This window comes from Python bivittatus, unplaced genomic scaffold (genome assembly GCF_059951505.1).
Source record: "Python bivittatus isolate LINGU-HERP-01145 unplaced genomic scaffold, Pbiv_v1 ctg000590_np1212, whole genome shotgun sequence".
NCBI classification, from domain to species: domain Eukaryota; kingdom Metazoa; phylum Chordata; class Lepidosauria; order Squamata; family Pythonidae; genus Python; species Python bivittatus.
In genome coordinates this window covers 1088443-1103220 of record NW_028277086.1, presented here as the reverse complement: position 1 = coordinate 1103220, position 14778 = coordinate 1088443, and the positions used below count along the sequence as shown (strand labels likewise).

General features: G+C 52.0%; 1 protein-coding gene across 2 annotated transcripts; it reads left to right on the top strand.

The window, feature by feature from the left end:
* Positions 1-1547: 1547 nt before the first annotated feature.
* On the top strand, positions 1548-4907 carry LOC148214713 (fucolectin-like). 2 transcript variants are annotated; one of them, XM_088148803.1, is made up of 4 exons: positions 1548-1650; positions 2987-3081; positions 4120-4414; positions 4680-4907. In XM_088148803.1, the coding sequence occupies exons 2-4, from the start codon at positions 2988-2990 to the stop codon at positions 4870-4872; spliced, it is 582 nt and encodes a 193-aa protein (XP_088004929.1). In that variant the 5' UTR covers positions 1548-1650; position 2987; the 3' UTR covers positions 4873-4907. The 2 variants fall into 2 exon arrangements, with proteins under 2 accessions (XP_088004929.1, XP_088004930.1); XM_088148804.1 differs by lacking the exon at positions 1548-1650 and adding an exon at positions 2303-2640.
* Positions 4908-14778: the final 9871 nt, after the last annotated feature.

Here is a 14778-nt window from a genome sequence, read left to right as displayed (position 1 = left end):
GCTCACCCTCCCTCTCTCAGCTGTTCAGGACAATTGGAATGCGCGATTAAGAAGGGCCGGCCAGCTGAGCAGCATCTCCAATTTCCCTGCCCATCTCCTGGGAGGGAAGGATGGACTCCCCAAACCTATCAAGAGTCCTCCAAATGAAAGACCCCCTTCCCTTGTTCATGACAGTGAGATCTGAGCCTCCTCTACAAGAGGGGCCGTCTCAACGATGCACCACCCTCGTTATGGCTGGAAACCTGGTTTACATATGACAACAGATGGTCATTGCACCACCTAAAGAAGGTCTTGTCGGCACTAGTCAGGCCAGTCTGGACTGAATGGAAAACCCAGATGATCAGAGGTGGGAGAAGTTCTTACAATGCACTATACTTGTCCAGGTACCCACACGTTCATATATAGTACACACCAGAAGGCTCATGTCCCCAGAAAGCACTTGTCCTTCCCTGATCTGACGTCTCGATCTCTTAACATGACCTAGCATGGCGTGGGCCTGGAACGTGACCCACCTGGTTCTGGGACATGGGGCAAGTCAACTGTCAGTAGGTACAATGAGACACAAGCAGTGCTTCCAAGCTCAGCCTTTTGTTTCTCCTACTCCCTAGATGTTGGGCTTGGTGACCCTTCATATCGCCTCTGCAAGGTCTCTTGACTAGCCGCTAGAGGCGCCTTCCTGAAGCAACAGGAACCCCTCCCCTTCTGTTGCCTAAAGACTAATATGGGGTGAGGCCTTGAAGCAGCAGGGCTGTCCTTTCTGGTTACCCTGTGTTAGTGCCACATCTTTCTCACAGGTCCCATCCACCCCAATTCTCCGAGGTCTTTTCCCAACAAGTCTTCCTCCCCATCCGTAAACTCACAAGCCCATAGAAACCTTGGAAGGCTTCCCTTGGGGTCATCTCGGCCAACCTCCTGCTCACTTCATCACCTTCAAAAGATGGCTTTCTGGCTACTTTGGGAACCCATCAGCGAACAGGAGGCCAACGTCTCCCTTGGTGAGGCACTTCACTGTTGAACAACTTCTATTGGCAGGAAGCTCTTTTCTAACTCTATTGTGGAAACAATTGTGGAAGGTGATTTTGTCTCCCCAAGTGGACTCTCTTCTTTTCTTCTACCAAGTCACCAGGTTGGGGGCAAGCATTCTGCTCCTCTCCGGCAACTGCAGCTGCCCACATGTGTTGATTTTGGATGTGTGAGCAGAGTTCACTCTTGCAAAATCAACATTCATATTGTTGTTTGCTGAGAGACAATGGTGATGTAATGATGTTGAAGCCAGGTGGCATCTGCCACGTAGGACCATTAGATTCCTGCCCAGAAGATAGTTACTTAACATGTGGAAGGAGGAAGTGAAATCCTGTTGGATGTGCGCTGGGTAACATCTCCTCTCTGCCACTGCCAACATCCAGGAGCAAGGAAGAAACCACTTATGGGGAAGCTGAAACTGGTCTTGATTGGGTCCCTGGTCTCCAGCACAGGCTCTGCATCTTTCCATTGGTTGACTGAGCTCTCTGAAGGAGGAGCTGCCCACCACAATGGAAGCTAAAAGCGTCCAGTGCAGAAGAATTTCAGCATTCTGGAGAAATAGGAGTCTGAAGACACACAGCTGTGAAAGCTCACCCCACATCTGCTTGGCCAAGTGACCGACTCAAGGTGAGTTACCGAAAGGCTCTGGAGTGAATGCCTGGACCGGAACCACACCCCTCCCCTCCTTTGAGCAGTGGGTCCCCACCTTCACGGGCATCTTTACGAAATGCTTTTCTTCTGGTTGGAAACTGACACCCAAAACCTTTGAAGAGTGCTGAGTGTGCCTGTGTACGTTTAGTCCCAATTGTAGGTAGACAGCAAGGTGATATAGTGGTTATGGCCCTGCACTAGCAGCTAGGAGGCCATGAATTCCAGTTCTGCCACAGGCATGAAGGTCAACTAGGTGACCTTAGCCAGTCACTCTCAGCTCCAAAAAGAAGGCCGGGGCAAACCATTTCCAAAAATGTTGCCAAGAAACCTGCATGGACTTTCCAGGGAGCCATAATTAAACTAGATGAAATGCCCTCTGCAGGAATACGTGGGAGTTTTGCCAATAGCTGTTCTACTTCCCTGCAATTCAGAATCACGGCCACCTGCCCCAACTCCCCAATAAGCTCTACGGAGGAAATTTCTGTCCCGGGGCTAACACAGTCAATATTTGCCAAGATTATTCTGCTCTAATCCTCTTTCAGAAGAGGATCTGCCTCTTGCTACGGTCCTTTAACTTCCAGCTTCCCTCTGACTTTTCCCAGTTCGTCAAAGGCTCCCTCACTGTCCGAGGTGGCAGATTGGATCCAGGATCCCTCCCGTTTAAGGCACCATTGCCAGATCACGTAGGGAATCAACCCTCAAGCAAACCATTGCAAGTCTTCTTCCAAACTGGACTAAAAGTGCATCACAGTCAGGCCAGGAAGCTCAGTCCTCGCCCTTTCAGCCTTCCGGAGGGCTGTGAAGACCTGGTGCTTCCCCCAAGCGATGGTCTGGGGGGGGTTGAGCTGCCAGGATGATCAGTCTGGCGCCCGGGGGGAAGGGTACCTTTGTTTTTAACCATGTCTTATGGATTGCTGTGAGCCCCCTAGAGTCGTCGTACGAGATGGGCGGCCGTATAAGATAAAGGTAAAGAAACAAACAAAGAAAATCCACCGGCTACCCTAAAGGTGCTTCGATGAACCTGGGAATCCTGGCTTCTCCCCAGCTTGGCTTCTCTTGTTCACTTCTGCACTTGACCACAACTGCGTTTGTTGAGTCTGCCGGTTCTCTTCTCGGAATGCCCCCCTTCCAAAGTCTGGTCCTCCCTGGTGCTCGGGCATTTTCCCCAGTGGAAGCCCCGTTACCCCGTTGGCAAGGGGGCCAGCTTCCCAAGGGGGGGCCTGGAGATTTCTGCCCAGCGGCTAAGCAAGCGCCAGGCCTGGGGCTCAGCACTGCTCGCTCCTCTCACTACCTCTCCTTTGCCCCCTTGCAGGATGGTGCTTGTCGTCTGGATGTGGCTACCTGCCCTGGGGCTCCTGGCAGGCCACGGGGAGGCCCAGAGCTGCAGACCGGAGCTGAGAGGCATTGGTAAGCGCCGCGGAAGCGGGAGAGCTGAAGCCTTCCCTTTGAAGAAGCCAACCTTCAAAGTCCTATCCTATCATTTTTTTTAAAGAATTCAAAACAAAAGCATTTTCCCATGGGAAGGATTCCTATAATTAATTCTAAACTCTTGTTTCAAATCCACCTGGACCCTTAGTCCATTTGTAACTTTCCAAAATCAAAGTTCTAATCACCCTTTTGCTGTTTATTCCTCCCCACCCAAAATTATTTTAAGTCCTTAAACTTATATTTAAAATTTAGCTCATTAAAGATTGAAAGAAACTCACTGGGTGCTGTAAAACTTGTCAATCCAAAGGTACCTAATAGCTGAAAAGCAGGTAACAAGCAACTTCCAAAAGTCATTAGAAAGGGTAGTATGCGAACCCACTATCCATAATGGCGCCAACTGCAGTTTGAGCAAGATGGCTTTCCCTCATCTCCCAGAACTCTAAACTCGCTGGAGACTGCTCTCTTGTGGTGTCCTCATGAGAAGCAACTGTCTGGAGCACTTGTGGAGAGGAATTACGAAGAGCCGGTCCACTCAATGGCTCTTCTTTCTGCCGTGGTTGTCTTCAGTTCGCCATTTCCTCCCCAGAAGTTGCCTTCCTTGATATCAATGCCAACTCTGAGTACACCACATTTCTACCTCCTAAGAAGGATATGGATCAGGCGTTTCCCTTTCCACCTGTTTGCTCTCTTGCAAACAAAGCAAAGATGAAGAGTGGCCAAGCTAGGAGAAGTCCCAAACCCTCTTCCTCTCACAAGCAGCTCTCCAGACTGCCTCCGTCCACTCATTCTGGTCAGCGTCTTCCTGGCCAGGGCGTGCAGGAAAGGACAGAGGATCACCTACGTTTCCCTCCATTCTGCTTTTCCAAGCTTGTCTCCAGCAGGCACCCCTTCACGAGGGTGTAAAGTTGTCACAGGGATTTTGCATTTCCTCCTGGAAGTTTGTGCACACATGCAGAGAAGAAAGGTCAAGAGAGAGCAAATACTGACGTGCATTTCTTCTCCCACACATCTTTCTAGCTCAGAACCTGGCCAGAGGGCGTCCAGCTTTTCAGTCTTCCACCATTCAAAGCCAATTCAATTCCGTGGCAGGAAAAGCTGTGGATGGGAACTGTAATGGGCGTTGGATTGGACAGAACACGTGCACTCACACTGTGCGGGAAAGGGCTCCCTGGTGGTACGTGGACTTGGGTAGCCAGCATGCCATTAGTGCCGTGATGGTGAAAAACCGTGAGGACTGCTGTGGAGAAAGGCTCGTGGGAGCGGAGATCCGCGTGGGAAACTCTGTGCAGAACCATGGAAAAGCCAATCCCCTGTAAGTTCTCCTTTCCCCATTCCACTGATGCCTTCAGAAAGCTGCTAGTCATAAGTCGCCAAGGAAATGACATCAATTTGGTAGCACCTAAGACATCACAGAGGTGGGCAGTGCTTGGATGGTAGGGGGGCTAAATTGCTTATCACTTGAGCGTTCCTGTATTTGGGAATATCCTTTTTAGGATTGCATTAACTGCTCTTTTGATTCAGTCTTTCCAAACCACTACAAACCATGGTAACCTGTCCTCTTTTTTCTCTTCCAACAGCTGTGGGATCATCACCGATGGCAGTCTGGGCTCCATCAGCACCATCTTCTGCCATGGGAAGATAGGACGCTATGTCACCGTTACCATCCCTGGTCGCATAGAACCCCTGACACTGTGCGAGGTGGAGGTCTATGGGACCAAGGTGTGTTCCTGTAGCCCAAAGCCATGTGTGACAGGGCAGGGACAAGGATGATTAAATCAATCATGACCCTCCAATAAACGTCCTCTGAGCAACTCTTTGCTTTCTGGGATTGGTTTGTCGACACAAAGGCAAAGGGGGGCAGACAACAAAGGTCAGGGCAATGTCTGAGTCTCCAAGACCTGTTTGGGATCGCAGTCTCAGGTCAAGACCTCCTCCTTATTGATTACATCAGAGACCGCGCTAGGCTGAGTCCACACAGAGAGCGGAACAGCTTCCAGACACGCACACGAGGATCAGCTATCTGCGACTTGATCCTCATCAAAGAAAGACGGTCGAGGAGGTGGAAGCGCTGCCTGAACTTCCAGGTTCGGCTCACGGTCACTCCCTCACGCAGCAACCGCCTTTTGAGGCACACGGACCTTGCAAGCCCCCTTTGCTTTCCCCCTGGGTTTTCCAGGTAGGTGGGCCTAGAGCAGACAAGACACGCAGCTGGGAAATAATGGGGGGGGGATGTATAAATCCCGTTTGACCGACTCCTGAGGCACGTCAGGTTCTTTCGGAATAAGAGACTCAATGAATTTAAAGGAGCAGCAAAACTTTACTGGTTACAATGTACAATTGCTCTTTCCAACACACACGGACACACACACGCACACATTTGACCCCACTTACCCACACCCTTCTCCACTAAGCTGCCAGGCATTAGCTAGAGGGACGGAAGCCGCCAGGTCTGGATCCAAAGACCACCCAAAGACTGGGTGGGCTTCAGGACCCCTTTTATCCCCCCAAGTCCTTGCTTTGTTGATTGGCAGGTCTGGCAGCTCTCCTGATATTGGGGGGTTTCCGTGTACTCAGGCCTGGCCCCCTTTGTCCGCTTCAGGCTACGTTTCTCCTTTGATGCCTGCAGTTTCCCTGGCATGGTTTTTCAGAAGTGGGTTGCCATTGCCTCCCTCCTAGGGCTCAGAGGAAATGACTGGCCCAAGGTCACCCAGCTGCCTTTGTGCCTAAGCGGGACTAGAACTCAGGGTCTCCCAGATTCAAGCCTGATGCCTTAACAGCTACATCAAACTGGGTCTAATTAATCAATCTAATTAATCTAATGAGAGACTTCTAATGAGGAGCAAAGGGGGGATAGCAGGCAAACGTGGCTACGCAAAAGCCCAACTGAAGCTCTGGGAGCAGGAAGAGGGTCCCGGTCGGGGGACGCAGAGAGGGCCGGGTCATCAAGGAAGGGGGTCTACAAGGAGCCAGAAACGTAGATTGTGGGTCAGGGGTGCTAACGCTCAGAATGGCAAGGGAGGAAAGGACAGCAAAAAGGGCCTTGCTCGGAGGAATAGAAGCCCCCGACATTGCGCACACGTCTGTGGGACCACGTTGGAGAAACGTTTATGGACTTAGCAGCAGGGGGAAACAGGTAGGATGAAATGGATGGCTGTTCTCCAGTCGCTCCTGCCATCGCTCGCCGCATGGATCACTCGGGGCCCTGAGTGGCTAGCTCCACAGAAAGGGCACTTCTCCTGGGCACACAGGACTCATAGCCCTCACTTCGGGACTCTTGGAAGCCCACCAGGAACTCCCAGGTCCAAAGGTGAAGTCCGCTGTCTCATGAACGGTTAACTCATGTAATGATTGGAGGGCTCAGGTGTCACTTACGTTGCAAGGTTCCTTAAGGGTGGTTGGTCCAAGCCCGGTAAAGGGGCACGGCCTACTTTATGCAGAATTACAGCCTGAGACCCAGAATAAGGGTGTGACGGAAAAATGATAAAATAAAGCTGGAGACTCTCCCCCCTCCCGCTTGCCTCTCCTCCAACCTCTTTCCTCCACTTCTTTGCTCGTGCAAAGCAGGACCAGCTCCAAGCCATTGCACGACCCAAGAGTGACCAGGTTCCCCTGCCAAGAACAGCCCTCTTGACACTGTGCTACTGAAACAACGGCAGGGCCGTCACCTGCCTGCTTAAGGGTTTGCCAAAGGGGCAACCCCGATTCCGTTCTCCTTTGCAGGAGGCTCCTTGACTCGGCTAGAGTGTGGCTCTTGTCTCACGGTAGAAGAACCGCTTGTCCCCCATTTAACACCTGTCCAAACCTATCCTCGAATCAGATCCCTCCGATCTCCCGCCTCTCAGCCTCAAAAGCATAAAAATTCTACGCTTTCCCGCTGTTCGGGGCCCCTCTGTCTTGGAAAGCAGGCACCCAACGAGCCTTGCAATAAACCTGGTTCTTCTCCTCAGCGTTGTGCGCCTTCCTTTGGCAAAAATTCCACGACAAGCATTTAGGAACAGAGGCTCTGCCAGAATGGGCCCGGAAGCTTCCCAACATTAAGGCCACCTCCTCATCGGATCTTCTCCAGACAGGCTGGACAGCCGTCTTTCTGGAGGCTCCCAACGGGATCCCTTTACAGAACCAGGGCTGGAGGGTGTCGGCGCCTCCTCCAACTGCAGGGCTCGGGGAAGGAAGGAAGAGTCTGGCTCCTCACTTTACGACCGCTGCCTTCCTCCTTACCCAAGCGGGGGACTTGTGTCCAGGCGAGCCTGAGGGCAACGAGGGTGATCAGGGGACGGGGAACTTCATCCCTCGAGGAGAGAGGCTCGGAACTGGGATTGAGGGGGCTGTGGCCGCAGGCTCCGTGCGACTGAGGGGTTTGAAAGTTGCTGCCTCCAGCATCAGAAGTGCAGGGTGTGGGGCAATGTATTCGGGGCCCTGGACAGGGGAGTCCGGCTGTTGTGCTGGGTTTCGGAAGAGCAGATTCTGGTGAACTCCGGTGGAAGGCAGGTCCGGACCAGCAGCTTTTTTTTTTTTAATATTTTTTTATTTTTACAACAAACACAAAACATACATGAACAAACAAAACTATAGAAAGGCATAAAAAAAAAGCATCTTCCATTTTATACCGTGTGTCAACCAGTTACCAACTCGTTGGTGCCCCTTTCATAATCTTAAATTCTCATATCATCTATTCAAAATATACTTGTATACTTATCAATTAACAATTATTAATCATTCATAGCTAATCTATAGAATCATTTTTTACAAGAAATTTTAACTTTCAATAGGATTAGTAATACATTTTCATCTATCGATTATATGTGTATATATATAATAATTAATATCAAATTTCTATTATAAAATTTCCTAATCCATTACATTACTATATTTTCTCAGTGTCATATAAAATTACTTATCTTCTTACTCTAATTTCAAATCTCAGTTTAACTCATCTCTGCACATTCCATAATTTTCAATAACTTCCTCCTGCATAAGTACTTTTTAATTTTTCCAATTCTTAAAAGTTACAGTTCTAACCAGTATCAGTTACAATATCAGTTACAGTTCTAACCGGGTTACAGTTCTAACCAGATTCTTCACTACATGTTTCAACAAAAATGTCTCTAGTTTAAAATCTGTATGTTACTATATTCAACCATGTATAAATTTTAGTCTAATCTCTTGAAACATTTACAATCAAATACAATTTTTAACTATATATCTCAGATTTATACTTTATTCCAGCGCTTGCATAATTTTGAGTTCACCCTTTTCATTCAATATCCCAAAATATCTAGCTGTTTATTCCTTTTTCTATATTATTGGATAAGAGAAAGCAATAATAAAGTCCTTTCAAACATTCTGCTTTTGAAGCTTCTGTCAGTTCCATCATTGTTGTATTCCCCTCATTTTTTCTTTAAACATCTGAAGTAGTTTCTTTCAATATTGTTTTACTTCTTCTTTTTGTGCATTCTCTTAGTACGATTTTCCATTATAATCTTGTATAATCTTTTTCTCACCCTCAGTGCCAAGAACAAGTCTGTCCCTCTTCATTTATCAGTTGATTAACCCTTTTAATTCTCAGTTTATAGGCCTCACAATAATTCTGTTTAATGTTTCTGATTTCTTGTACTATTTCTTCCTTTTCCATTGATCCCGTTTTATGTTTAATTAAGTCCATTTTAGCTTTAATATCTTTTTTCTTTTTTTTTGCGGGAATTTCTGCAGCTCTTCTTCCAGTTTTTTATAGTCATCCTCAATAGTTTAAAGATCTTTTTCTGCATTGTGTTTCTCGTATAATTTATTATCTTGATAAACCTTTATTGAGTCAAAGGATTCTTTATCTTTGTTCTTGCCAAAAATAAAATAAAAAAGCAAGAGGAGAAAAAAAAGAAGAGGAGGGAAAAGACTAAGTCTCTTTAAAAAAATCCAACTGAGGGGGGAATGGAGAGCAAAGCAGAGCTTCTAGCAGAAAGAAGAGCTACTGCCACTAATCAGGGCTCTTGTGACTAGCTCAAACTTTCCATCTTGATATTTTCAAAATCGCTTTCAACTCCGCTTTCTTGTTTATAGTTACGGATGGCACCTGTATAAACATGCACATCCCACTATCTTTTTAGAAAGCACAGGGTCCTTGAGCATGCGTCACAATAGAAGAAAAAAAGCACTATGTCGAGCCTCTGGATGGCAGTGCAACTTTCTTTCATTTACTTTCTCTTAACTCCACTTTCCCCATTTCAAAATCAAAAAGTATAAATTTCTTATAACGATAAAGAAATCTTAGTCAAAAAAAAAGGCTTAAGATAAAGAGTTATTGAGTATTAAAAAGAAAAGGCCAATCCAGTTAAAAATATATTTTTTAAGAGAAAAACATCTTGCCAATTCCACTAAAAAGGGAAAGTTGAAAAGAAAAAAAATTTCCCCCCTTTTTTTATAAGGCTCAATCTCGCCGCTTAATCCACTTTTCTTCACTTTTAAAAATCTCTTTAAGTTACTTAAGGTGTTCTCTAAGAATAGTTGAATAGTAAAAGTCCATCTCACCCAGTTGACACCCCTCTCTTCCTTCTTCCTTTGGAGCTGTCCCGGCTTTCGCAGCCATTTTCGCTGCCTCTCCTCCGCCGGCTTCAAGAGCTTCTCCCGGGATCAATCTGGGACTTGCGGCGTCCCTGAGATCCGCGGGACGCGCCCTTTGCGATCGCCATCTCTACGGGACGGCTTAGGTCCATCGGGACCGTCCAGGGGAGGAGATATCGGCTGCGGTCCTGGGAGCCCAGGATCGCCCGCCGTATCGCCGCGACGCCAGCTCCGCCCTCCGGACCAGCAGCTTGAAACGAGCCAGATCCGACGTCTCGACATCCTGCAGGAGAACAGCGTCCGGTGAGGATGGGGAATACTGCAGGGCAAGCTATGCAGGGGCCGTCCCAAACCACGGGGACACCGGAGCCACCGGGAGAGTTTTCTAAAGGGGCCTGTGTAGGACAGCAGGAGAGCCCCCGCCCAGAGGAAGGAGCAGCAGCCGGAGGGGTTGTGTCAGAAGAAGCCGGAGCCTACGGAAAGCACCCCAAACCAAAAATGAGGGGCTCTTCAGAACAAAAGGAGAAGCAAGCGAGTCTAGGTGGATTGCTGAGAGAAAAGGGTGAATCGGTAAAGGTGGATGGTGAGAAGACAGAACCTTCAACGTGTATTTTCCATCTGTCTCCTCCCAGAAGGGAAACAAAGGCCTGACTCGCAATCACAGTGCTCCTACCAGCAAGGGGGAGGGGCGGTTTAGGGGAAACAAGGAGGGGAAAAGGACTCTGAGCTAATTGAAAGGAATTCAAGTCTCCTGGACCAGATAAATTACATCCCTGGGCACAGAAGGAACTCCTGCAGGTGATCACAGAATCATGAACTATGAGCGTTGAGAACTCGCAAACGGGTCTCGGACGATGGAGACAGCCAATGCTGTCCCGATATTCAAAAGAGGGGAGGGCTTTGACCCAGGAAATTACAGACCGATCACTTTAGCTTAACATCTACACTGGGCCAAGCCTTCAAGCAGATGAATACACGGCTTATTTGTGAGCACTTGGATAGGAACACAATTCATCTCAGCAAGGGTTTGTTACAAAGAGATTATGCCAGACTCACCTGACCGCCTTTTTCTGGGCAAAGTCGGGGAACGCCATGGACATCGGTACCTTGACCTCAGCAAAGCATCTGAGGGTCTTTCACGACCGCCTCCTTCACAAAACGCTGAAACGGTGGCTAAATGGTGCAACTGTTGGAAGGATCCATAACTGGCTGAAGAGCTGCACCCAAAGCCCTCCTAAGTACGGCTGCAAACCGTGGAGAGTAGCATCTGCCGGAGTGCCAAGGACGAGAGCACCTGGCCTGGCTGCGGCATTTCCGAAAGGTCCCGGGTATTCTAGTAGATCCCCAAGTGAACGGGCCAACGGGGTGAGGCAGCTGCCAGAAAGGCAGACCATCGCTTGGGACGGTCTGCGAGGAGCGCAGATCCAGGTCATGGCAAGTGATTGTCCCGCTTTTCGCCAGGTCCCACGTGGAGTAGCGTGTCAGGTTCCAGCCCGCCGGGTACCTGCTCCTCGCGCTTCTGCCAGCGGCCGCACGGGCTCTCCTGCAGCACCTCGCCCTCGTCCTCGCTCTCCTCCTGCGCTGCCGTGCGCGCCGGCTCCGCTTCCGCAGCCCCCGACATGTCTCCCGGCGCCGGCCAGGCAGGGGAGCCGCTGGCCCGCCCGCCGCTGCTCCGGAGGCCGCCGGGTGGTGAGCCGCCCGCCTGCTCTCGATGCGCGGCTCGTTCCCGCCCCGCCGCGCCTGTTTGCCTCGCGGTCCTCGCTGCGCAGCGCAGGCGGGCGTCACCACGGGGCGGCGCGGGGGACCGCCCGCCACCGCCGCCGCCGCTTCCAGAGCCGCTCCAGTCCGCCGGGCAGCCGGCCGCCTGGGGCGGGGAGGGCGTCTGCCCGCGGGGCGGCGGGGCCGGCTCCCCCTCGGCCAGGGAGGTTCGGGCCTTGGTCCCGGGCAGCGCTGCGGGCGGGAGCGCGGCCGCCGGGGCCCCTTCGGCGAGAAGCCGGCCCGGCCCAGCGCCAGCTGGCAGCGACGGTCCGGCCCTGGAGCCGGCAGCCCCGGGAGCTCCGCTTCTGGTCGGACAGCCCTACCGCCGCTGGCCAGGCTCGGAGCGGGGGGGGGCTTGTTCCGGCAAGGCAGGCCAGGCCCTTGGTCTTGCGGTGACGAGGGGGCCGACGGCTGAGCCATGCCTGCCCTGCCCTGCCCTGCCCGAGGGTCCAGATTTAGTGGCTGGGGAGAGGGCGCGGTCATTCCACCAAAGAGCCCCGTCTTCCGTGGCGTTGCCTTTAGAGCAATGCCGTGTGCTGGGGGGGAGGGGAGTTGCCCTTTCCCTTTTCTGTTAGCCTTGGGGTGGGGTCTCTCTCCCTCTGCCGGGCTTGAATGGCTGCCGGGCCGGAGAAGGAGCTGGGAAAGACCCCCGGGTCCCTGGTGTGTTCTGGACAGACATTCGCTGACTTCCCAAGGCATTGGGGGGGCCTCTCTCTCACCAGGGTGCTGGATGGGGCCCTAGGCTTGTCTCCAGAGGTCTGACAGGATGGTAGACTGGTGCCAGCCTGCCCCTTGTGAGAGACAAGACCAGCTGTCCCCAAGATCACCTCTCCAGAATTGGAACATGAACAAGCCCTCCGGGACCCTAGATTGGAGCTGTTTTGCTCTGCTAGCAGTTCCAGTAGTCCCAGTTACTGTGGTTAAACGAATCATCTGTGGCCGTTAAGCGAGAAATCACATGACTGTGACTTGAGACCTCCTGCTGGCATGCCCACTGGCTTTGCTTGTCGGAAGCCAGCTGGGAAGGTCACAAATGGCGATCACGTGACCACAGGATGCTGCAAGCATTGTAAATGCATGACAGGTGCCAAGTGCCCAAATTGCAATCACATGACTGCAGGGACACTGCAACAGTTGTAAGTGCGAGGACTGGTTGTCACTTTTTCAGCGCTAAACAAATGGCCGTTAAGCAAGGACTACCTGCAGCTTTTAGGCCTTCAGCCTTCTAGGGCGTATTTCATCAGGGCCTGGAGACCGGAGGCCTCTGGATTAGCCAGAAGAGCCTTTCCGCATCCTGACTGGCCTGTGCCCTCCCTGCTGAGGCCATTCCCCGTCTGGGCTCCTCAAATCTCCGTTTCCTCTGGATGCAGAGACAGGCAAAAGAGGGGCCGGGTTGCTCTGCTTTTGCTGACCGTTTGTGACAATCAAGCAGTGAGCCCACCGCCCCCTTTCGCCTTCTCTTGCCGCTGATGTATTTGGGGAGCCCTCTTTGCTGGATTCCGCCTCTCCTGCTGTTAGCTCATTCCCACCTTTGCCTTCCTGACCTCATTCCTACACTTCCGAGATGGTCTTTAGCTCTTCCTCCATTTCCGATAAGCCTCCTCCTTTAGCTTCCGCTCCTCTGCGAGCTGCCTCTTCAACCACCGTGTCTCCTTGTCATCTTCCTCGTTGGAATTGGTTTGAGACTGCACCACCCTCAACTTCCTGCGCAGGAAGGCTCTGCAGGTCCCTGCAGTTTTCTTGGCAAGATTTCAGAGGTGGTTTGCCTCAGTCCTTCCCAGGGCTGAGAGAAAAGGACTGGCCCACAGACACCCAGCTGGCTTTGTGCCTAGGCGGGACCAGAACGCACGGTCTGCTGGTTTCTAGCTGGTGCCATCGAAGATGGAGCAGGTCTGTTGGATTCCTGTACTGAGCAGGGCCCCTTCCGACTGCACAAGGAACTCTGGGTCTGCACCACAAAGTGGGGTACAGCAGCTTATAGATCAGTAAATATCCTGATTTGTTTGGGAACAGCATGTTACGGGAACCCAGCTCTTGTGTTCTGATGAGAGGCTCAGGGACTACCGTGTGAACCAGCCCACGAGCCTATGAATTAAGCCTCCATGTGCATCTATGGTGGTCAGCTCCAGAAGTCCTGGCAGGACTCTGACAGCACACGGGGCGGATGCCCTACACCAGGAGATACGGAAGTGGCAACGAGAGCGAGCGCACTTTTCAGTTGTGGCGCCCAACCTTCTGCAGACCCCCCTCCTTGCAAGTCTGCCTGCGCCTTGTCTCTTTCCAGGTCAGCCTCCCCATTTGTCACTGTCCAGATCCCCCCAGTTGACAACTGAAGGGGAGGCAACAGAGAAAGCAATCAGGTTCCACTCTTGCGACCAGAAAGCCAGCGTCATTACTCTGGAGCGGGCTGAGCGGGCCAGCAAGGCAGGTACAGCTCTGCCGAGCCTGCTGGCTTGCAAGAAAGGAACACCCAGAGCACAGCTCTTAACCCGCCCGCTTCCTCCCTGGCGGCTGAGAGGCGCTCGCAGCACCATCCTGCTATCCCTGGGCTGAGGGGAGACAACTTCCGCACCCCCACAGTGACCACTGGGGACCCTATAAATGACTGAGGAGAATGTCACCCAGAAGTGGAGCGCTAAGGAGGGCTGGAATGGCTTCGTTCCCTTGGGTGCCCACTGGCGATCGCAAGAGCGGCGTCCTGAGCCCTCAGAGGGCATCAGGCTGGAACCCTGGCAGAGCTGGCATCTAGGAGGGCTCTGGGGAGGGTGGGCTCCCAAGTATGGCTACCTGTTATGCCACTGACAGAAGGGTGGGAGGGAGGCGGGGAGCTGCTCTGGGGGCTTTCTGGCCATCTAGGAGAGCCTGGTGCTGCGGAAGCGCAAAGGGGGAGGGCTGGGGAGGTTCTCTGACCATGCAGGCTGCAGGGAAGCACCGCCGTGGGCAGCAGCAGCAGCCTGGTTGCAGCACCACCTGCCTCCTGCTCCTGACGAAGGGGCAGACTGAGCACTTGGCTGGGCCGCCAAGACGGCCTGAGGGGGTGCATGTTCCTCCCCAGCTTTATGACCTTCGAGCTGCAGGGCTGGCACCCTCAGGGATCCTCGCCTCCCTGCCTGGGTACCCTTCCCGCAGCTTCCAGCTGGAGGACCAGAAAGGGGCCACCTCCTGTGGTGGACTGCAGCAGAGAGCAAGGCTATCAGGAAGGAGGGGGCATTCCCGGAGGAGAAAGGAGGCAAGAGACCACGCAGTCCGGAGCTGGGGCGTGGGAGGTGTGAGGTTCAGGAGAGCCCCTCCCTGGAATCTCCCAGGCTATACCCACGACTTGCAGTGGCACAGATGAGTCTGGCAAGATTCCGCCTACATGGT